The 23610-nt window shown below is 42.1% G+C and overlaps 1 protein-coding gene across 3 annotated transcripts in view; it reads right to left on the bottom strand.

Annotated features, from left to right (window-relative positions):
* RXFP1 (relaxin family peptide receptor 1) overlaps positions 1–23610 on the bottom strand; it is a 106082-nt gene that overhangs the window by 5462 nt on the left and 77010 nt on the right. For 2 of the 3 annotated variants that reach the window (XM_025184006.2, XM_006121866.3), the window contains 9 exons: positions 23158–23229; positions 21224–21295; positions 19384–19458; positions 17681–17752; positions 16399–16470; positions 12045–12116; positions 7807–7878; positions 5513–5584; positions 3502–3731 (listed from right to left, as the gene is read on the bottom strand). In XM_025184006.2, coding sequence (XP_025039791.2) covers positions 3502–3731; positions 5513–5584; positions 7807–7878; positions 12045–12116; positions 16399–16470; positions 17681–17752; positions 19384–19458; positions 21224–21295; positions 23158–23229 — 809 coding nt within the window. The remainder of the gene's footprint in view (positions 1–3501; positions 3732–5512; positions 5585–7806; positions 7879–12044; positions 12117–16398; positions 16471–17680; positions 17753–19383; positions 19459–21223; positions 21296–23157; positions 23230–23610) is intronic. The other variant, XM_025184004.2, reaches the window with a different exon arrangement.

Below are 23610 nucleotides of genomic sequence, written 5' to 3'. Positions count from 1 at the left end.
CCCAATCCCCCTTCCTACCCCCAGAGCCAGGTACCCCCACACTCTAACCCAATGCCTGGGTCCTGGAGACACAGCCACATGCTTCTCCCTTTAGGCGCTGGGGCGCATGCGTAGAGCAGCTGGCCCTGAGCGGTCCAGGAGCACAGCTCAGAACAAGAGCTGCATTCCTTTAACCAAAGAGCTGCATGCGTCTCGAGAGCCGTGGGTTGGCCATCTCTGCACTAGTCGTTTGCATTCCTAGTTCCTTCACACTTTTTGAAGTATGAATTAGGGAATCCCTTGCTGAGCCACCTGAGCAATTGTCAGAAGTAAAACTGCAAAGCAAGGTCATATAATTTTGTGGAGGATTCCAATATTTTGAAATTTGGCTTAACTGTGATCTCAAACAAACGCATTTTTTTAAAATACTCTCAAATGGGAAAACCCTGGAGTCTGCAACTTCATGCCAGTACATGTGGCTGATGACCTGGAAGTGTGGACTGTGGAAACTTGGAGCCCCTTGGTTCAGGGTCTGTCCACTTAGCTGACTGCCTTCGAGCCACAGACATGGGAAAGTCACAGAGTTCCTCACTCCAGGATAGTCTGCATGAGTGAGTGCCCCAGAGTCTGGAACCTGGAAGCAGACCTGGAGTCAGTCTGCCTGGCAGGCTGCTAAAGAGTCATGATCCTTGGAATCAGGGCTGGTAGTCAGGGCTCCAGTAGAACCACCCCTGCTTTCCATCAGACCTTTGTCAAAAATCAAACAGCTTCTGCAGAAGTTTGGATTTTGATGAATCGGCATTCTCCCGTGGAGAATTTCTGACCAGCCATAGAAGGCAGAAGCCCTCTGTTGCAGACCTCCTTGCATGCATCTGAAGGGGGACTGTACACTAATGTTCAAAAAGCATGAATCAGACACACCCATCTCCAAAACATGAGATTGGTTTATAAACTGAGGGTTGTGCACATTGCTTAATAACACATTTGAGATTCTTTTTATTTGTCATCTACTGTTTGAGTATGTAAGGTGCATTTGTTTCACGTTTGGTTTGCCATGTCTTTTTCTGCAATTATGAGTGCTAGAAACTCTTTTGTAAAATAACAGTTGAAATTACCATGCAATCTCTTTATTTTATTCAGTAGTTGGGGCTTTAAGGAAATTAAATATAATGAGACACGAGGAAGTTGTAAAAGAGTAATGCTGGAGGTGGGAGGGATAAGATTTTCCTTCTTCGAACCTCCTAGAAGGGGTTCTTGTATTTCCAGTATTTTGGACAAGCCAACTGTCAACTGACGGGGGCACAGCCAAACATGATTATGGATTCGATTCAAGACCGAGTCGATTAGGAATAGTTGCATTTATTAATCTCACTACATCACTATTATTATAGGCTTAATACTGCCAGATGGTTACACAGCTACTGCAAAGTGACTGATCAATAAGCATAAACAGTGCAATGCACAAAAATGAGCAACAGGCACTTGGAAATGCTTATGCCCCTTCACTCTGCGGGGAATCCTATTCCTGTCGTCTTGCACCAGGCCACAGTGGACATGGCTCCAGCTGGGGAAATTCAGGGCCTCCTGTACCCTCCAAAGTTTAGGTCTCTGGTGAGACTCACTGGGCACGGGACTCCCTACACTAATTATACTACAGGGCTACATCTGCAATCCGCTTTCTTGTGCAGGAACATATGCAAATTTGCATACTTAATGAACTGCCATTTTGCGCAAGGGGCTTTTGCGCAAGAAGGAGCAGTCTACACTCTTGAAAAGCGGCAGAACAGCTATTGTGCAAGAGGGAGTTTTTGCGCAAGAAGGAGCAGTGTAGACTGCTTCTTGTGCAAAATGGCAGCTCATTAAGTATGGAAATGAGGCGTGGCGATATTCATCGCCATGTCTCATTTGCATATGTTCTTGTGCAAGAGAGCACAATGTAGACGTAGCCTAGTTGTTTACGGGTGTGCGCGTACTGGCCCAATGCCATTATTATCACTCTTATGACCCAAGACCGAGGTCAAACCTGTTTACCGCTTAGTAGTTTCCCAGCTCAAGGCATGGGTTAAAGCTGATAAAGCCCTGCTGCAGTTTGTGTTTGCAGACTCCAATGCTATGTACTACTAGGATGGAAACTTCCATGCCATGCCCAAGTTGCAAAACCCACATATGACTTTTTATGTGAAACCAGCAAACCACAGTGTCCTGGAAAGTGAGAAATTTAGAAATGTTGCTATCCTGTTTTACATACAGTTGGCAATTACTTTCTAATGTGATTAATGTAATCTCATCAAATACCAAAGTTAAGGCAGACCCCTTTGTACTTAATTTATAATACATGGAGTGTTGTAGCTATGCTAGTCCCTGGATATCAGAGCAACAAGGTGGATGACGTAACATCTTATTGGACCAATGTCAGGTCCTGAAAGAGAGCACTGTGTAAGATCAAAAGGATGCCTCTCACACCCACAGAACTTGGTCCAATAAACTATATTGTCTCACTTACCTTGTCTCTCAGATACAGGCAGGAAATTCGTGATTACATTGACTTACAAAGTAGGTTGTCAATAACAATTGTTGGTTGTAAAATTTAAAATGAAGCTGATATTCAGGATCAGATTTTCAAATTCAGTCCCTCATTTGCCCAATCATTTGGTCATGTAAAGATCAGAATTTTCTCATGCAAACAGAATGGCTCATGCAAATCAGCCGCTTTTCCAGAAAAACTTGCCAGCTGTCTACACTGGCCGCTTGAATTTCCGCAAAAGCACTGACTTCCTACTGTAAGAAATCAGTGCTTCTTGTGGAAATACTATTCTGTTCCCGTTCAGGCAAAGGTCCCTTTTGCGCAAAGCTTTTGCGCAAAAGGGCCAGTGTAGACAGCTCAGATTTGTTTTCTGCAAAAAAGCCCTGGTTGTGAAAATGGCGATCGGGGCTTTTTTGCAGAAAAGCGCGTCTAGATTGGCACGGACGCTTTTCCGCAAAAAGTGCTTTTGCGGAAAAGCGTCCGTGCCAATCTAGATGCTCTGTTGCGAAAATGCTTTTAACGGAAAACTTTTCCCTTAAAAGCATTTCCAGAAAATCATGCCAATCTAGATGCAGCCAATGTGTGTAAATTGAGTTGTTACAATGGCTGTGAAAATTGGATTGTTTTGAACACATCCTGTTGAAGTGCACAAGTTACCATGTGTTCGTATTTGTGTTAAAGTTGGATTAATGATCCTTTGAAAATCTGTGGCTCATTCCTTCTGTTATTGAAGACAGTAAGTTGGCCCTCAACTATTATGGAAGTAATATCAAACAGTTGGCCTGCAGTGGTAACCCACTCTCTATAGCAACTTAAAGGTAGAATCCAACAGCCTTTGTATTGTTTAAATAATAGCATCCAATTATATTGGCTGAATTTTACAGGTTTTACCATCTATTGCTGTGGGTGTGTCACTGCTGAATTAAAATTTATACCAAACATACTAAAACCAGATTTTTATATTTGTTTGACACCCTTTTAATCAGGGGAATACTCACAGCAGAGAGACATTATTGACATGGCATGGAGCTTGTTCTCGGATCTGATGTAAGGTCGCATGCAGATGACAAAGATATTTCCAAAGCAAGTGACTGCAGAAACAACCCAGACAAACACTCTCTGTATAATGCTAGCTAAGAGATTCTCAAAGGATGAAATCCCATCTGTATTTGGCTTACAACTGCGTACATGAGGGGCATATCCACAATACTGAAATTTCTTAAAATATCTGGTTGAGGGGAAAATGAGAGAAAAATGTTTTACTCTGGTTATAAAATCAGTATATATTTTTCACAGTAATATAGGCATTTGTTAAACACCTAGTAAAGATCAAAAGCATAACATATTTTATAGTAATAGAAAATTAGTAATAAAGGATTGTGGGCATAATAGAAAACCCCCAAAAGAAATGCATAAATTCATTCATAGATTATAAAGCTAGAAGAGACCATTGTGATCATCTAGTCAGACTCTTGTATAATGTAGGGCATAGAACTTCCCGAAAATAATTTCTAAAGCACACGTGTTAGAGAAAATCATCCAATATTTATTCACAATTTGTCAGTGATGGACACTTCACCACTACATTGGCAATTTTTTCTGATGATTAATTACTCTCATTGTTAAAAACATAAGCCTTCTTTCTAGTCCGAATTTGAAATAAACTTCAAATTGTATAAAACCTGTCAGGATCTGAACTGATTAGTTATTTAATATTTGTACAGTGGTTTGATGATAAAAAGCACTAAGTATGTGTGCTAAATATTAGTAATAATAATATTTTTTAAAAGTAATTATTTGAATTGAATCCATAGTGCACGCTATAAAGGGATAGGATTGTGACAGAGTGCAGAGACATCTGATGGTCCCCAGTAAGCTGGGAGTTAACTATCTCTTGCCCCTCTTCTGCTTTCTCTTGTTTAATTGCTCTTGTGAAGGCATATAAGAATGTCTGCAATAGGGATTTTAAATTTAGATTGATTAACTATTTGAATAGTTGATGGAATTTCCATCAACTATTTGATTAGTCTATAAGGGTGCCTCTGCCTTTGAACTGTAGCAAGAGTCCTATCGGGCTCTTGCTACAGTTAAAAAATGGAAGCCCCACAGGAAGCACTGGGCTTCTGCTTTTGAACTGTAGCAAGAGCAGAAGCCCAGCAGGGAGTGCTGGGCCAGGAGGGACTCTCCCATTCCCTGCGGGGATCTTGTACATTTCAAAAGCAGAATCGCAGCTAGAGGCAGTGTGAGCGGAGACTGAGATATTGACCCAGCTACTGAGTTAGGTTTTTAGCCTCTGTTTTAGTTACAACAGGTTTTTAGATCTATTCTGATAAAGGTTTGACTCATCCTTGCTGACTATTTCTTCATCAGCTGAAAGTGATAGTGTACATTTTGAGAGCTACAGAAACATTATTAATAATGGTCTATCATAAAAACTATGCATATACTAGCATACTTAACCTGGTATTATCAATATTATTTTAGATTAGCATTTTTCAAACTTGGGTCATAGGGCCACCAGGATAAACGACTGGAAGGTCCGTGCTGCTTTGTTTTTGTGAACGTGTTCATAGTCATGGAGCTTCGCAGCTCCCCTTTGCTGGAAATGGTGAACCATAGCTGCAAGACCAATAAACCAATCAGCATGCGCCAGCTAACGGCTTATCCTGGAGTTGCTGCGACCCAAGTTTGAAAAATGCTTTAGATTTATGTATACATCAATAAGCAAAGGTAGACAGAGTCAATGTACTATATCTGTTTACAAATAACTGTACTTTGCTGTGTAGGAGATTTAATAATGATAACTTTATCATTATGTTAAACAACAAAACCCTACCTGTCTCTCTCTCAATGCACTCTCAATTTACGTAACATCATCAATTGGTTTTTCAACTACTCACTAGCCAGAGAGAGAGTGGCAAGTTTTCATACATTTCTGTTTTTAAATCTTATATACTTTGTCAAGTTAAAATCCAAATACAGGGAGGAAAACTGGAGTGATATACTTACATGTGGGAGAGATTTCTAAGTGGTCTGAACATCCTTCTTTGGATATTTGTAATTTCAATGCCCTCCAGGCTGCTATAACCAATATACTCACAATCAAAAAAGGTAACATAAAATCAGTGGGAAAAAGAACAACAGGCTTAGTATGGGCATAATTGTATAACTGTGATATGAAACTACAGAGGAAAGAGATTTGCAATGTATGATGTGCCTTTCATCAGAGAGGATCCAAAGCACTTCACTAGTTATAGTAATCACCAATGGAATTTACTCTGGCACAAAGCACGAAGAGTGAAGAAAATCACAGGATCATAGAAATGTAGGACTGTCCGGGTACATCTACGCAACAAGTCTAAACTCGAAATAAGCTATTTCGACTTTAGCTACGCAATTATTATCATAGCTCAAATTGCGTAGCTTACTTTGACTTATGGCGTGGTCTACATACTAGTTATTTTGAAATAGAGTATTCTTACCCTGACTTTCCTTACTCCTCATGAAATGAGGTTTACAGAAGTTGGAGTATTTTGAATTTATTTCAAAATAATGGGCTTGCTGTGTAAAAGCACACTACATTATTTCAGAATGTATGTAGACATAGTCACAGGGACCTGAGAAGTCATCAAGTCCAGCTCCCTACACTGAGACAGGATCATGATCAACCTAGACCATTCTTGACAGGTGTTTGTCTAAGCTAGACTTAAAAACATACAATGATAGGGATTCCACAGCCTCCTTGAAAGCCCATTCAATAATTTAACTTATTTGGTAGCTACATATTAGGAATGGTTCAGAAAACCTGACCTCTGAGGAAAAGTTATAAAATGGGGCATGTTTTGTCTTGAGTAAAGAAGCCTGAAGTGAGGGGAACCTGATAAATCTTCCAATATGGTAAGGATTGTTATAAAACTCTATGGTCCCCTTCTCTCCTCCCTCTGCATTTAATGTTTGGATAGTCTCATCCATAAACACAAATTCAACTATCATTTCTGCAGACAACTCACAGATTTACTGCTTTACTCCAAACCTGTCTCCTGTCCAGACAAAATCTCATCGTTGATGCTTAACCATTAGTTCTGGCTCAAAAAGCTAAAACAGAGTTATTAATTTGTCCCTTCAATCCCACCTTTCTCAATCACCATGGACAATGCTACTGTCCTTCTTATCACTCGGCCTATAATCTGGGCATCACCTTTCACTTCCCCCTAGGTCCTTACATCCTACATTTTATTAATTCCTTTGGCATAATATCTTTAAATATAGTTTATTTATCACTGGAGTATGGAGTTCCCTGTGGAAATTCTTTCACCGCATATAAATGATTAAATACATACTGAAACAACAAAGGACTAGAATTTGGGTCTTCTACATTCAAGATGAGTGATTCTCTAGTTCAGGGATAAAGACAATCACATTTGCTTTGTGGCCCAAGGATTATTTAATCATTTATACACAGCAGAACAGCTTCAACAGGAGAAACTGAGAATAATCTGCTCCAAAATCCTTATTCCTCAGCAATTAAGCATTCATCTGAAAAATGTGTGACCTATATTCAGATCTGTTCTCCACAACCAGCAGGGTTGGGGGAGTGAAGTGTATCTCCCATATATCAGGTAAATACCTTAATCAGTGAGCTAAATGTTAAAAGGGTGGGTCATATTCACAAACAAATTTAGTTGACTAACTACAGGAGAGGGCTCATGGCAGGAAATCCCAGGCAGAGAGAAACACCTTCCTACTGCTTGAAGTTAGACACCGAAGGACTTGACCACATAATTATTTAGTGCACAACAAACTGGGGGTGTAAATCTACAGCATAAACATCTGCAGTGCATTAAGTAGCTCTGTGGACTCTGCTACCATTTCAAGTTCCATTTCACTGTGCACTAGGGAACTTTTAATATGTGCCAGAACTATTCATACAGTGTGACGCATTAGTATGCTATAGATTTATACCCAGCTTGAGGCACACCAACTATTCATCTAGAAAAGTCCATTATAACAGTGGAATTAATTTCATCCTCTCTGATTATTTTTATATAATATTGGTCTCTTTTTGTGCTTCAAAATTTCTCCCCCTACTCCTCAAAAGAAGCTGGAGATCTCACGAAGAAATAGGAATATTGTCAGTAATATTTCTGGGGGACGCACATCTTTCAAGGACACAGCAATTACAAGAGAGGAATAGAGGCTCAAAGTATTTCAGCTATGACACGTGTTCTGGAGACATAGTTTTTCTGAACAAAATTAAAAAGAAAATATCCATATCACATATATCGAAAGGTCTAAATACTCACAGGGATTTGAGGTTTAACAAGTAATCAAACTGGTCTGTTTGTATTTTCTGTATTGGGTTATATGAAAGGTTTCTGTAAATAAAAAGAGTGATATATAGTACTGAACAAAGTTTCTAAAGCTTGTTCTAATGATGAAGTCTACCCATGTTATCTCTTTGTTTTTAATTTCTATAGTAATGACTCATAATAATGGCAGTTATAATTGTAAATAGTAATATTCCTCTACCTGACAACAAGAACAGAGTGATGCTTCACAGGCATGGTGTTAACAGAAGATAGAATCATAGAATCATAGAATCATAGAATAATAGGACTGGAAGGGACCTCGAGAGGTCATCGAGTCCAGCCCCCCACCCTCAAGGCAGGATCAAGCTCCGTCTACACCATCCCTGACAGATGTCTATCTAACCTGTTCTTAAATATCTCCAGAGAGGGAGATTCCACCACCTCCCTTGGCAATTTATTCCAATATTTGACCACCCTGACAGTTAGGAATTTTTTCCTAATGTCCAATCTAAACCTCCCCTGCTGTACTTTAAGCCCATTACTCCTTGTCCTGTCCTCAGAAACCAAGAGGAACAAATTTTCGCCTTCCTCCTTGTGACACCCTTTTAGATATTTGAAAACCGCTATCATGTCCCCCCTTAATCTTCTTTTTTCCAAACTAAACAAGCCCAGTTCATGAAGCCTGGCTTCATAGGTCATGTTCTATAAACCTTTAATCATTCTTGTCGCTCTTCTCTGTACCCTTTCCAATTTCTCCACATCTTTCTTGAAATGTGGCGCCCAGAACTGGACACAGTACTCCAGCTGAGGCCTAACTAGTGCAGAGTAGAGCGGCAGAATGACTTCACGAGTTTTGCTTACAACACACCTGTTGATACAACCTAGAATCATATTTGCTTTTTTTGCAACAGCATCACACTGTTGACTCATATTCAACTTGTGGTCCACTATGACCCCTAGATCCCTTTCCGCCATGCTCCTTCCTAGACAGTCGCTTCCCATCTTGTATGTATGGAACTGATTGTTCCTTCCTAAGTGGAGCACTTTGCATTTCTCTCTATTAAACTTCATCCTGTTTACCTCTGACCATTTCTCTAACTTGCTAAGGTCATTTTGAATTATGTCCCTATCCTCCAAAGAAGTTGCAACCCCACCCAGCTTGGTATCATCTGCAAACTTAATAAGCGTACTCTCTATCCCAATATCTACATCGTTAATGAAGATATTGAACAGTACGGGTCCCAAAACAGACCCTTGAGGAACTCCACTTGTTATCCCCTTCCAGCAGGATTTAGCACCGTTAACAACAACTCTCTGACTACGGTTATCCAGCCAATTATGCACCCATCTTATCGTGGCCCTATCTAAGTTATATTTGCCTAGTTTATCAATAAGAATATCATGCGAGACCGTATCAAATGCCTTACTAAAGTCTAGGTATATAACATCCACCGCTTCTCCCTTATCCACAAGGCTCGTTATCTTATCAAAGATGTTTTATGCAGTGTTTTTAATTAGGAACATATTTTAGTTGCTAAATTTTACATTCTTTATTTATTTAAAAAAGCCCCCAAAGAATTCATCATTACACAAATCCCAACCTTGTTACATTTTCCTTGCACAAAAAGCAAAATATGTTCTTTCAGCCTACATTACTTCCATTTCAGATTAAGGCAAACAAAGATAGGGCCTGATCCCACAAACATGCTTTTTGATGTGATACTGGATATAGTGATTGGCCCAGCTGAAGTCAGGAGTCAGTGAAGTCAAAGGAACAGTCTCATGTTAAGAAATGAGTTTTACCATGAAAGCTCATGATATATATTCGTTAGTCGCTAAGGTGCCAAAGGACTGCTCATTATTTTTAAAATTACAGACTTATTCGGCTACCCTTCTGAGACTTTTTTCTCATGATAGATATCATAATGTCCAACAGCAGTGTTTGTAGATTTGAGTACTGAAATCTAACAAATATGAACCCTTCACCAGGAAGAATGAAGTGTGTTTTTTCCTTTCTTTTTGTGGTAACTTCTTTCTTGAACTGTGTTGCAGCTATACCAGGGGTTCCCAAACTTTTTGACACGGGACCAGTAAATCCATTCATGAGCTTTTGGAGGACCAGTAACATTCATTTTCATATTTGCATATTCATTAAGCAAATGATGAATATTCAAATACGTTGTTTCTGGTCCTCCCAAAGCCCCTAATGCCAGCATTAGCAAAGCTTTTGATACAGTCACCCACAATATTCTTGCCAGCAAGTTAAAGGAATATGGATTGGATAAATGGACTGTAAGATGGATAGAAAGCTGGCTAGATCAGGGTTTCCCAAACTTTTTACTTTAGTTGGAACCTGGTTTTTTTTAGTACTGTTTTTTGCAGCCCAAAAATATAAACACATATAAAAAAGAATGAAAAATGAATACATTTTCAGTTTTCACCCTGCTGCATCCTCTACCCAGCCTGGGCCAGGCAGGGCTTGGGGGACCCGGCGTCGCATGAGCACTCCAGGAGGTGGGAGCAGGAGCAGACTGGGGGTAGGGTAGCTGTCTAGGAGGGAGGGTGCAAGGAAGGGCAGGGTTGCCAGGTGTCCGGTTTTGTACCGGACAATCTGGTATTTGAGGGTTTTGTCTGAGAAACAAATTGAGAAATTACCAGAAGTCTGGTATAAAATGTCCGGTATTTTCTAATTAGGTAAGTTTTATTATAATTAGGTGTATCAGCCCTTAGCTGCAAACTGCCTGGATAGTAGATGTGCTCATGCTGCCTGAATGTTTCTACCTGCCAAGCAGTTCACAACTACTCGAGGGAGAGTAGGGTATGTAGGGAGGGGGAGGCAAAATGGAATCCCCAGGCAGACTCACCCTTCTGCCAGGGTCTGTAGGGTCTGTATGTGCCCAGGTCAGTCCCGCTCCCCCCCCCCTTCTCCTCCTGATCTCCCAGTCAAGCCCTGCTGCTCCTGTTCAGCCCTGCTTCCGGCGGCCAGTTCCCCCCGCCTTCCACCAATCTCCCCCGGTCAGCCCTGCTCCCCCAACGACCCCCCCCCAATCAGCCCAGCTGCCTCCGTCCAGCCCTGCTTCCTGCAGCTGGTTCTCCCATCCTCTTCCTCCTGTTCTCCCCTGGCCAGCGTCCCCCCTCCTCCCCCGTCCAGCCCTGGTTCCACTGCCTGCCCTCCCCTATTTCTGCAGGACAGTCCCACTGCCTCCAACCCTGCTTCTGCCGCCTGCTCGCCCCCTCCCCCCACCATCTCCGTGGGACATCCCCGTTGCCTCCAACCCTGCTTCTGCCAGCTGCCTGCCCGGATCTCCACGGGACAGCGCCGCTGCCTCCAACCCTGCTTCTGCTGGTTGCCTGCCTGGATCTCCACGGGACTGCACCACTGCCTCCAACCCTGCTTCCACTGGTCGCCCACCCACCTGCCCTGATCTTCGTGGGACAGCCCCGCTGCCTCCAACCCTTCTTCCTGGTGGTCAGTTCTCCCTTCCCCCCGTTGCCACCTCCTCCCAGCCCGCCCCACTCTGCTCCCCTACCGGCAGCCATGCTGAGGCCCAGCATTTTTTTCCCGTGGCCCGGTTCTGGGCCATGGCCCATAGAAACGCTGAGCTATACTGTCAAGTACAGAGGCAGAGTTCTACATTTCAGGTTGCAGTGCATAGAACACTGAAGCACATTAGCATAAACTACAGAAACTAATAGTTGCCAGTAGAGAAAACGTGCCATTTTAATAGTTCATTCATACTGCGGGGGGGAGGGGGGAGGAAGGAGGAGGGGAGTATATTCTTAAAGAATACACTCTTGCAACATGCCAAGCTGCATGAGATCTCATTCTAAATGATATATTAATTTTGTGTATGTTGGGTAATGGCATCTAATTATTACAAATACTAACCATCTATTGGGGAGGAATAATTTAAATAATTGCTCTTTTTGGGCAAATCATGATACCATGCATCATTTATGCAATTTATTCTGTATATAATTTTTTTCTAAAAATTACGTTTCTGACTCAGTTTGGCATTTTCAGATTACTCAGACATGAACAAGAATGTCTTGTCTCAGAGGGGCAGCCATGTTAGTCTGTAATTGAAAAAAACGTAAACAATGAATGGTCCTGCATTCATTGTTTAAGAATTTCTTGGTTATGCTTCTTGGTCTGGATGACTGAAACTGTAATTTGAATGAATAACGTGCAACCGCATACAATATAAGGAAGAGTTATTATAAAGCCTTACAGTTGTGAGAGCTCCTTCAAATCTTTAAATAGATACGGTGGAAGTGATTCTATCTTGTTGCTAGCCAAGTCTCTGTGGAAACAATCCCAGATAAAATATAGTTAGTTCTTAGTAGTAGTTTCTTTTCATTATGTCAGAAAGCATTCATAATGTAAAGAGATCCATTATTTTGACTCCCTTTGGCAACTACATTTATAGGTTAAATAGATGAATCAGAAACTTAGATAATAAACAAATGATGTTAAAACAAAAGGTGAGACTTAGAAACCTCAGACTCTACTTTGCCTGACTATGTGAGACCATTTAATAATTACAGGGCTTATTACTTTGCTTTTGCATTTATTTTAATGGTCATTTTCTCTTCTTTAGTGCAGCTGCTTCTCAGTAGTTCCCCACTTCCTTCCCAGTCAGTTCATTTATGATCTTGGACAAAAATCAAAGGATTTTTTCATTATGATAACTAAATAATCGAACTCCTAAGTTAGTAGGATAAGACCATTTCAATTATATTTACAGTGAATGATTAGTCAGTTTCTATTATGGTAGTTAATTGTTTTGGAACAAAACTCCTATGCACTATGCAATTGAAGTGGATTTTAAAAAAAAGTCCCATGGGTGCAGTATGTTATATCTAATTATTAATAACAGTATTTTAGCACTTAATATAGCTATTAGCAAAGATTAAGAACATAAGAACGGCCGTACTGGGTCAGACCAAAGGTCCATCTAGCCCAGTAGCCTGTCTGTCGACAGTGGCCAGCACCAGGTGCCCCAGAGGGGGTGGACCGAAGACACTGATCAAGCGATTTGTCTCCTGCCATCCTTCTCCAGCATCTGACAAACAGAGGCCAAGGACACCATTTCTATCCCCTGGATAATAGCCTTTTATGGACCTAACCTCCATGAAATTATCTAGCTTCTCTTTAAACTCTGTTATAGTCCTAGCCTTCACACCCTCTTCTGGCAAGGAGTTCCACAGGTTGACTACACACTGTGTGAAGAAGAACTTTCTTTTATTAGTTTTAAACCTGCTACCCATTAATTTCATTTGGTGTCCTCTAGTTCTTCTATTATGGGAACTAATAAATAAGGGTATGTGTACACTACCACCCTAGTTCGAACTAGGGTGGTAATGTAGTCAACCGGAGTTGCAAATGAAGCCCGGGATTTGAATTTCCCGGGCTTCATTTGCATCTTGCCGGGCGCCGCCATTTTTAAATGTCCGCTAGTTTGGACTCCGTGCCGCGCGGCTACACGCGGCACGAACTAGATAGTTCGGACTAGGCTTCCTATTCCGAACTACCGTTACTCCTCGTGGACTAGGAGTAATGGTAGTTTGGAATAGGAAGCCTAGTCCGAACTACCTAGTTCATTCCGTGTGTAGCCGCGCGGCACGGAGTCCGAACTAGCGGATATTTAAAAATGGCGGCGCCCGGCAAGATGCAAATGAAGCCCGGGAAATTCAAATCCCGGGCTTCATTTGCAACTCTGGTTGACTACATTACCCCCCTAGTTCGAACTAGGGTGGTAGTGTAGACATACCCTAACTTTTCTTTATCCGCCCTCTCCACACCACTCATGATTTTATATACCTCTATCATATCCCCCCTCAGTCTCCTCTTTTCTAAACTGAAGAGTCCCAGTTGCTTTAATCTCTCCTCATATGGGACCCGTTCCAAACCCCTAATCATTTTAGTTGCCCTTTTCTGAATGCTTTCCAAGGCCAAAATATCTTTTTTGAGGTGAGGAGACCACATCTGTACACAGTATTCAAGATGTGGGCGTACCATAGTTTTATACAGGGGCAGTAAGATATTCTGTGTCTTATTTTCTATCCCTTTCTTAATAATTCCTAGCATCCTATTTGCCTTTTTGACCGCCGCTGCACACTGTGTGGAAGTTTTCAGAGAACTATCCATGATAACTCCAAGATCTCTTTCCTGATTTGTCATAGCCAAATTAGCGCCCATCATACTGAAAACTATAGTTGGGGTTATTTTTCCCGATGTGCATTACTTTACACTTATCCACATTAAATTTGATTTGCCATTTTGTTGCCCAATTGATCAGTTTGGTGAGATCTTTTTGGAGTCCCTCACGGTCTGCTTCTGTCTTGACTATCCTAAACAGTTTGGTATCATCCGCAAACTTTACCACCTCACTGCTTACCCCTTTCTCCAAATCATTTATGAATACGTTGATTCGAACTAAGCTAATTCGAACTAACGCGTCTAGAACTAAAAACTAGTTCGAATTAGCGTTTTGCTAATTCAAACTAGCAAGTCCACATTGAGTGGACCCTGAACAGGGCTTAAGGATGGCTGGAAGCAGTGCTGGCAGGGCATCAGAGGAGGACTTAGAGCGTGGAGATGCTGTCACAGGCTAGCCGAGGGCTGCGCTTAAAGGGTCCGGACCCCCACCCCGGACAGACAGTTCTAAGGGGTGCCCCGCTTGCAAAGCAGTCCTGGTTTGGTTTGCCCGGAGTACCCACACTGGGCACATCACACCACTCGGCCATCAGCCCGCCTGCACTTGCCGCAGGCTGCGATCTGGGGAGAGGGGGCAATCGGGGGGCTGCAGGAGAGCTTCCACCCCCAGAAGCCCGCAGAGCCAGCCCAGTCCTCCCCATCGGGGGCTCGTACCCCATTCCTCCCTCACCTCCTTCCACTTACCCTTCCCTAGCCCCCCTTCTTATTGATGTACAAAATAAAGATAACGTTTCTTCCAACATTGACTCTGTCTTTATTGAACAAAACTGGGGGAGACTGGGAAAAGGAGGTGGGAGAGGGGAAGAGAAAGGCTGGGAGAGGGGAGGGCAACTAACATGATCAGGGGTTGGGAACAGGTCCCAGATGAAGAGAGGCTACAGAGACTGGGACTGTTCAGCTTAGAAAAGAGGAGACGGAGGGGGGACAGGATAGAGGTCTCTAAAAGCAGGGGTTGGGTGGAGAGGGTGCATTCAGAAAAGTTCTTCCTGAGTTCCCCTAAAGAAGGACTAGAGGACACCAAAGGAAAGGAATGGGTAGCAGGCTTGAAACTAGTAATAGAAAGTTGTTCTTCTTGACAAAGCAAATAGTTAACCTGTGGAACTCCTTGCTGCAGGAGGCTGTGAAGGCTACAACTAGAACAGAGTTTAAAGGGAAGTGAAATCAAGTCATGGAGGTTGGGTCCATGGAGTAGTCTTAGCCAGGGGGTAGGAGTGGTGTCCCTGCCCAAAGTTTGTGGAAGGCTGGAGAGGGATGGCACGAGACAAATGGCTTGCTCACTGTCTTCGGTCCATCCCCTCCAGGGTCCCTAGGGTTGGTTGCTGTCGGCAGACAGGCTACTGGGCTAGATGGACCTTTGGTCTGACCCAGGACGGCCATTGTAAGCTCAGGGCTCAGGGTCGGGGGTCTCAGTGGACCCCCTTGATTTTCATGCACACCTGCTCCTGGGTGGCCAGGCTGGCAGCTCTCCTGCCCTAGACAGCCACTTTCCTGTGCCTAGTGCGGAGATCATGGACGAGGTCCACGATGTCCGCACTAGCCCAGGAAGGTGCCCGCCTCTTGCGGTCCAGGGCAAGCTCCTGGGAGCCGCCAGCCTGGTCCCGGGAAGAGGGGGAGGGCTGGGGGACATCGGGTGGGTGGCTCTGTGCCGTGCCAGGTGCAGGGTCTGCTGGCTGGGTGCTGGCAGGCTTGCACCTGGCACGGGCACCGTAGCCAGCCCGGGGCCCCTTTAAGAGGTCCGGGGCCGGGAGGGGGGCATAGAGTTTCCCTGGTGTTGGCCAGAGTGGCCACCAGGGAAACCTGGGGAGGGCTAGCCTCCCACTAGTTCGAATTAAGGGGCTACACACCCCGTAATTCGAACTAGTAAGTTCGAACTAGGCTTAATCCTCCTAAAATGAGGTTTTCCTAGTTCGAACTAAGCGCTCCGCTAGTTCGATTCAAATTCGAACTAGCGGAGCGCTAGTGTAGCGGCTATGAATGTTAGTTCGAACTAACGTCCGTTAGTTCGAACTAACATTGTAGTGTAGACATACCCTATGTAACTAGTGCAGAATTGGTGCTATAGCCAGGCCCTTCCCCTCACTGACAAGAATCAGGTAAATAGGAGGCAAACATACATGTTGAGACTTGTCTCAATACAAACTTCTTTGTAACGTTAACCCAAAATGGAACACATAGCACTGTTTCTCCAGAATTATGTATTTTATTGAAATGATAAATTCTCTCATATAGTGAATGACCATGAAGTTTGATGCTTTCTCTAGGGCTTGTTATATGAAAGCAGAATTACTGACAAATATATAAAATACACCTTCACTATTTAAATGATATAAATTATTCAATTGTTAGTTAAAAAAAATCAAACTTACAGTTCATCTAACTTCTGAAGAGAGGAAAAGCTGTTTTCATTTAAGGACCTGATTTTGTTTCTTCTCATCACTCTGAAAGTATAAAAACAAACTTATGCATCTTGAAATTTGTTTGTTTTCTGAGAAGACTGTGATACATAATCAAATAATTGCTTACATTCTATACCATGGGTTCCCAAACCGGGGGGGGTGTGCCCCCCTGGGGGGGCGTGAAGAAATCCCGGAGGGGGCGCAAGGTGATCTAGCCACATACACCCCTGTCAATCCCACCCCAAGTTTTGCTGCTATTTTGGGAGGGGGGAAGGTTGAGGGTTTCTCAAAAATCAAAAAGGTGGCGTGATGCTGAAAAGTTTGGGAACCACTGTTCTATACAATTTTGCATATTCTGTCTTTAATTTGTATCTTGTTTTAAAAAGTTTCATCTTATTTAATTATTCACTGCGTTAAAAATATACCAAATTATTACAAGTTTATACATTTTAATATTCTGTAAACAGTTGTACAGTGAATATGTAGCACATTAGCTATTTCCTTTTCTAGTAGTGTTTGTATCTACTAACATCCAAAGTTATTCAGAAATGTCAAATCTCTTAATTTTGTATGCCAAGTGACAATATGATGGTGTTAAATGCTGATTATTTGAAAATTTGTGACATTTGGTTTTATGACTGAAACATATGTAAAAAGCATGAAAGTCCAAATCCAAAGTGTGATTATTCCTGAGAAATTGATCCATCAAGTATTTGAGCTTGCACTTTGTTCACCAAAACCTTCCCAATACCCATGGAATAATCAGGGGAGAGCTGGGTAGGAAAGAGACAGCTGAGAGGGAGACGTATAGAAGAAATGAGAGCCTCAGCAGGGAGTGAAGGGGAACTAGATTATTGCAATGGCTCTGAGGAAGCTTTGGGGAAATCCTATCATGTCTCGGATGAGCAACCTGACTGAATGATATTGTCCACCAATTTGCTCAGTTCATATGGTAGATTTTTTTTTACATTTATTGCATAATTCTATATATATATTTCTAAATTTTGGAATTTCATGCTGTTCATCAAGTTCACTTAAATGATGTCAAGCGGCATTAATCAATGGTGAATTTTGCCATATATTCATGGAATAATTCTACTTTGTGCATAATTAATGTTTAGCATTTTAATAATCTCCATCAGTTTTAAGCACCAACAATATTTTGGAAATTTGATGTTGAGCATTGTGCATAATGTAACAGTTGTCCACCACCACTGTTCATTCTGGCCACACAGAATGTGCTATTACTTACAGTACAGTTAGAGTGTTGCAGGAGACGAAAGTGACATTTCTTAAATTATATATATGATTGCCTTCAAAGTCCCTAGGAGATAACACCAAAACATTTTATTACTGAAAAATGTTAATTGCAATCAGATGGTTACTTTGAAATAATTATTTATTAAAGATGAACCTCAGAAGAACTGTAGGACTGCACAAAGTGTAAATCTTGGGTGTTTCATTTTTCAGCACACCCTTAACTGCTTCAGGTGACAGCAGTGTCATCAATTGAGATGGATGAAAATCTGGATCCTGAACTCAGGTTTTGATAGATATAATAGAGACTAAGGCAGGGGTGGGCAAAAGGGCTTCCACGGGCCAGATCCAGCCCACCAAGTGGGTTGATCCTGCCCACTGAGGCCCTGCCACTCCGCTGCCCCCGGGCCAGTTAGGGGGAGGACGGAGGAAACTTCACGCGCTCCTCCTGCCCCAGGCCAATTGGTGCCTGGAGGCAGGGAAGCACAAAGCTTCCTCCCACCCTGCCAGGAGCATGCAGCGCTTTGAAGCGCCATGCGCTCCTCGCAAGGCAGGAGGAGACTTCATGGCTCCCCTGTCCCCAAGCCCTGATTGGCCAGGGGGCAGGAGGAGCACGTGAAGTTTCCTCCACCCTCCCCCACAGTTCTGCGAGTAGTGCGTGGCACTTCCAAGTGTCGTAAGATTGCACAGGGCAGGGGCAGGGTGAAAGAAGCTTTGTGCAGCTCCCCCACCCCCAGGCCCTGATTGGCCTGGGGGCAGAGAAGCGTGTGAAGCCTCTTCCCATCCTGAGAGCAGCGTGTAGTACTTTGAAGTGCCACAGTGCTCCACACAGTGTGGGGTAGGGTGGGAGGAGGCTTCGCGCACTCCCCCGCCCCCAGGCCCTGATTGGCCTGGAGGTGGGGGAGCATATGAAGCCTCTTCCTGCCCCGCTAGGGGCATAGGTGCCTTGTGGGAAGAGGGGGCAAGGAGGCTACCCCAGACCAATCATGGTCTGTGGGTGGGGAAGCCAAGCAACATCATAGCCCTGCTCTTTCTGGTTTAGGCCCCGCCCCTTCCGGGCGGCTCATGGCCACTTCAAAAGTGTTTGCCCACCCCTGGAATAAGGGCTTGTCTGTACTTATGGAGATTGATCTTCTAGGGTTCAATTTAGAACAGGTCTAGTAAAGGCCTGCTAAATTGACCGCAGATGGTGCCCCCATTGACCCTTGTACTCCACATGGTTGAAAGGAGTTTCTCCCATTGATTTCCCACTGTCGGGATGCTGCAAAAATTCATCTTAAGGTACATTGACTCCAGCTATACTATTCATGAAGCTGGAATTGCATATTGACGACACATATCTTAAGTCACCTTTCTCCCTAAGCATAGACCTGGCCCAATTCTTTTTGTTTACTAAACCTGAGAACCAAATTATGCTTGGCTGCCCTAAGGATCATGGTCTTGACGGGGAAAGAACTCAAGGAGACCCTTGTATATAATGCTTCCAGCAGGATACAACCATAATTTAGCTGCCTACTCACCATGACTCCACAATTCTCCTAGAAGAATTCAACATGCCTCAGGAGTCTGGCTAGATGGGCTGGCATGAAATGGGGATGTTTGTTTTGCCACATCCCTTGTATTACTTTAGTAAAAAGTGTCATGGAACAACACCAATGTAAAGAAGACAAAAGTTGAATATATAAAATAAAGCCTTACAGCCAATGTAGTCTGGGCATGTGTTGGCAAAGAGGTTTATCAGGCAAACGGGCAAGAGAATTATTCAACAGTGCTCTGGAAAAAGAAAAATTGTATTGATATAAATTGATGTTAAAGAAAAGCCATGTCCCCTTTTATAGTTTTACTGCTTCTCAGTACAAGGAAGGCTGAATTTATTCATTATTTTCATATTGTTAAGAGATAAAAAATTATTAATTTTTTTCAGTGTATTTCCTTAGGAATACTAGTATGATCCTATCATCTCTTGAATTACTAAATGATTGACTTGGAAAGGGGAAATTATTTGCAGAGGTTGGGGCAGATTCACTGGTATACTCTGGTTGTCTTGCATTACTAGAGCAGCACAAAGCAACTGAAGTGCATATGTGAATCAGATCCCATTTATCTTTTTAATATTAAATCTACAGCCTGACAGTTTTCCCACTGAATCAATAGGAGTGAGGCTTGGTCCTTGTTTATATTCAGCAACACTTTAAAAATGGTGGCGCCCGGGAACATGCAAATGAAGCCCAGGATATTTAAATCCCAGGCTTCATTTGCAACTCCGGTTGCCCTCATTTGCTTACCTAGCCTGAACTAGTGTAGACATACCCTTAGGGTGTGACTAGACAACACCCTTCTGTCAGAATAAGCTACGCAATTTGCACTACACAAATTGTGTAGCTTATTCCAAGTCTGTCAGAAGATCTTATTTTGAAATTTGGCGCTGGCTACACAGCACCAAATTTCAAAATAAGGCACTATTCCAACAAAACCCTTAGACCTCAAGGAATGAGGGTTGCAGGGATGCCAGAATAGTGTGCCCCCTATTTCAGAAAATAGCGGATGCTTTTAAAGATGCAGCGTTGCTATTTCAGGATACTTCCAGTATCCTAAAATAACAACACAGTCTAGACATACCCATAAGGTCAACTATTAATAATGGGCACTGACCATTCTGGTCACCGCTGAGAACTCAGATAGACCAGAGGTGCCCCTTCCCCTTTTTAAAGCCTTGCAAATTTTTAAAATTCCTCTTCCTGATGACCTGGCTTCTTGAGTGTACTTATCAGCCCTCTATTGTGTAGTATTACTACCCAGAAGACCTTGCAATCTGTGTTTACAATGCTCATGACAAAAGTGCTGAGTATGTGCAGGTCCAATGCTTCTATAGGAAGGATGAACATGGTGGTGGGAATTTGAAAAAAGGTATGAAAATTATGGGATGAAGATGAAATCATGTGCTGGAGAAACTGCATTGTGCAAAGTTGACCCCGTGCTCCTACTCATCGCTGTGCGACTTTGTTTCAGCTCCATCAGGTGTTGCAGAAACTTCCCAAAAGTCCCTGCACTTAATGATGGCAATTTGCACAGTGGGATACCTATTCATGGTGCAGTGCACTCTGCATTGATACAAGCACTCCTGGTAAGGACACTCATTGCTGACACAAAGAGCCAAGAGTACACGGGCACAAACAATTCAATAGCTTAGGGGGCTGTAGCCTGACAAATAATGTATTACAGACAAGGCCAAAGGTAGAGAATGATGTGCAGCTGATTAGTTTCTTATGTGCCTTTTGAAAAGCAAGGACGTAGAGCTCAATTCTCATCCTTTTGAGTTCAGTCAACAATAGAGGACCCAGGTACTTTAGTATATGAAAAAGCCAGGTTTTGGGGCGAGGAGAGGGAATTCAGTTCCTCAAAATAAGCTCCACTACCTGAAAGACTTGACAATATAACTTGACAAACAAAATTTTATAAATACACATTAGTTTTCATCTATTCTCTTTAAAAAAACAAAACAAAATACACTGCATTTAATTCATATTTCAATACCTACAGGAGAATAAGTGAGTTGAGTCCATGAAATGTTAGTGGAGAGATCTGATTGATCTTGTTATTTTCAATTATCCTGTGAATCAGAATAAAGCCTACATCAGACTGATATATCACTGAGGTCTGAAACTGAATAGACATTCGCAAAAATAATGTACCTTGATGTAGCATTATTCAAATACCTATTTGAATTACATAGGAAAACTGAATTAGAGTATTGAAGCTTCATCAGATGACATGTAGTTCACATGATTTGAAAGAGGTTTTTTAACTTGATAAGAAAATTGCTCTTGTTTTTAACTTTTAAACCAATGTCACCAGCACTTTGACACCACACAAAGAATTTCTTCAAAGTAGCAGTATATAAAAACATCCCTAACAAATTCTGCAATTGAATATGCACAGTAAAATGTTGTCAGTCATTCTTCATCAGACAGATAGGCTATTAATGCCCTCAAATCTCAATGCTTTTTTTCTTCAAATCCCACTGCCAAAAAAAGCAGTAATACCATCAAGATTTCATATTATGAATACTATCCCCACTATGGGATTTCAAGTACCCTATACAGAGAAAGGGCTTTTCAAGAAATTCCATTCTAAAAAGATCCATATCTGTCATTTTGGAACATCTCCTTTATTTTATGTATTAGTCTGTGGTAAGCAGTTACTTATAACTTCAGTATGTACTACTTAAAAATAAGCGACAGCGCTTTTTACCCATTGTCCATATCTACACTAGGAGATTAGTCCAAATTTACTAAGTTCAACTTCTGAGCACCTGATATTACAAATTCAAAGTTCTGTGTTCTCACTATGGGGAAGGATCAAATGTAGTCCGAGGAAGGCTCCATTAATGTGTATGTGCTACCTCGGAGTCAAGTCCCAGGAAGTACAGTACTCTGAGGCAGGGCCGCATTATGACTTTTGTGGGCCCTAGGCACTTTTGCCTCTGTGGTCTCCTTCTTCCATAAAAAAAAATATTAAAAATTATTTTTGATATAACTTTAAATACTTCAACATTTTTTGTTTCTGTTTTAGGCAAAATTTAATAGATTTTCATGGGCCCTAAAAGTTTGATTTTTTTCTGGTGTGAGAAAGAAATTAAAACATTTTCTTCGACCCTAAAAGTTCATTTTTTTTCTTCTGATTTTAAAAGAAATTAAAACATTTTCGTGGGCCCCTAAAAGTATCGTGGGCCATAGGCACTGTGCCTACTGTGCCTAAGGGTATGTCTACACTAGCCCCCTAGTTCAAACTAGGGAGGCTAATGTAGGCATTCGAAGTTGCAAATGAAGCCCGGGATTTAAATTAGGAGTAAAGGTAGTTTGAATTAGAGATCCTAATGCGAACTACCTACTCCATGCCGTATGTAGCCGTGGGCACGGAGTTCGGACTAAAGGGGATTTAAAAATGGCGGCGCCCGGGAAGATGCAAATGAAGGCCGGGATATTTAAATCCCGGGCTTCATTTGCAACTTCGAATGCCTACATTAGCCTCCCTAGTTCGAACTAGGGGGCTAGTGTAGACATACCCTAATGGATAAGTCGGCCCTGCTCTGGGGGCTGTGGGAAGCCTCCCAGAGGCCATTAAGTTCAAATTAGTGGCACCGGAACATCCACATTAATGTTATTTTGGACTCAAGTTTGGGAATAGCATTATTCCTCATGAAAAGCAGGACTACAGAGTTAAAATTCTGTGACCTCCTTTTCTGGAATAACAGGCTTGACAGTGTGGACGCATTACTTACAAATTCAACCGGGAGGGAAGGGAACTAATTTTGGACTAAGGTCCTAGGGTAGACCAGGCCCTTGGGAGTAAAAGGAGACCCTTAATTATCACACTGTATACAAAGAACTGTTACATGGATAAAAAATATTTTTGTGTGCTGCCGTAACTATTTCTTGAGACAATTTATACAAAAATAAGAACAGTACATACAGCCACTCAAGCTTGTGCAGATCTTCAAATACACCAGGCTTTAAAAAGGTTATCTTGTTGTAACTCAGATACCTGAAACAACATCAATAAAGATAAAAAGTAGACTTGCCAATCCGTGAAGAATTGTAAGATTTTCCTTTATTATTCCTAAGAGTACTGTTAAATTGCATCCTCAAGAAATTCTATTGTTTACAATAAAACATTTAACTTTGTGTGACTATGATCACACACTGACCCTTGATCTCTTTCAGGAAGCTAGTGTTTGTCCCGTAGCAGCCTGACTTTCTGATTAAAGATATGGCTGCATGAACAACAGTGAAGCTACTCCACCTGGAACTTTTTGCCAAGGATAATCTAGAATTCCTTGATTTTTTTTTCTGTTAGAAAACCAGTCACCAACTCGCCAATTGCGATCAACTGTCCAATTGCGGGGGCACGACCAGTCAATCATGA

The sequence above is a fragment of the Pelodiscus sinensis genome, chromosome 5 (genome assembly GCF_049634645.1).
Source record: "Pelodiscus sinensis isolate JC-2024 chromosome 5, ASM4963464v1, whole genome shotgun sequence".
Classification (NCBI taxonomy): domain Eukaryota; kingdom Metazoa; phylum Chordata; order Testudines; family Trionychidae; genus Pelodiscus; species Pelodiscus sinensis.
This window is presented reverse-complemented; position numbering and strand designations above follow the sequence as displayed.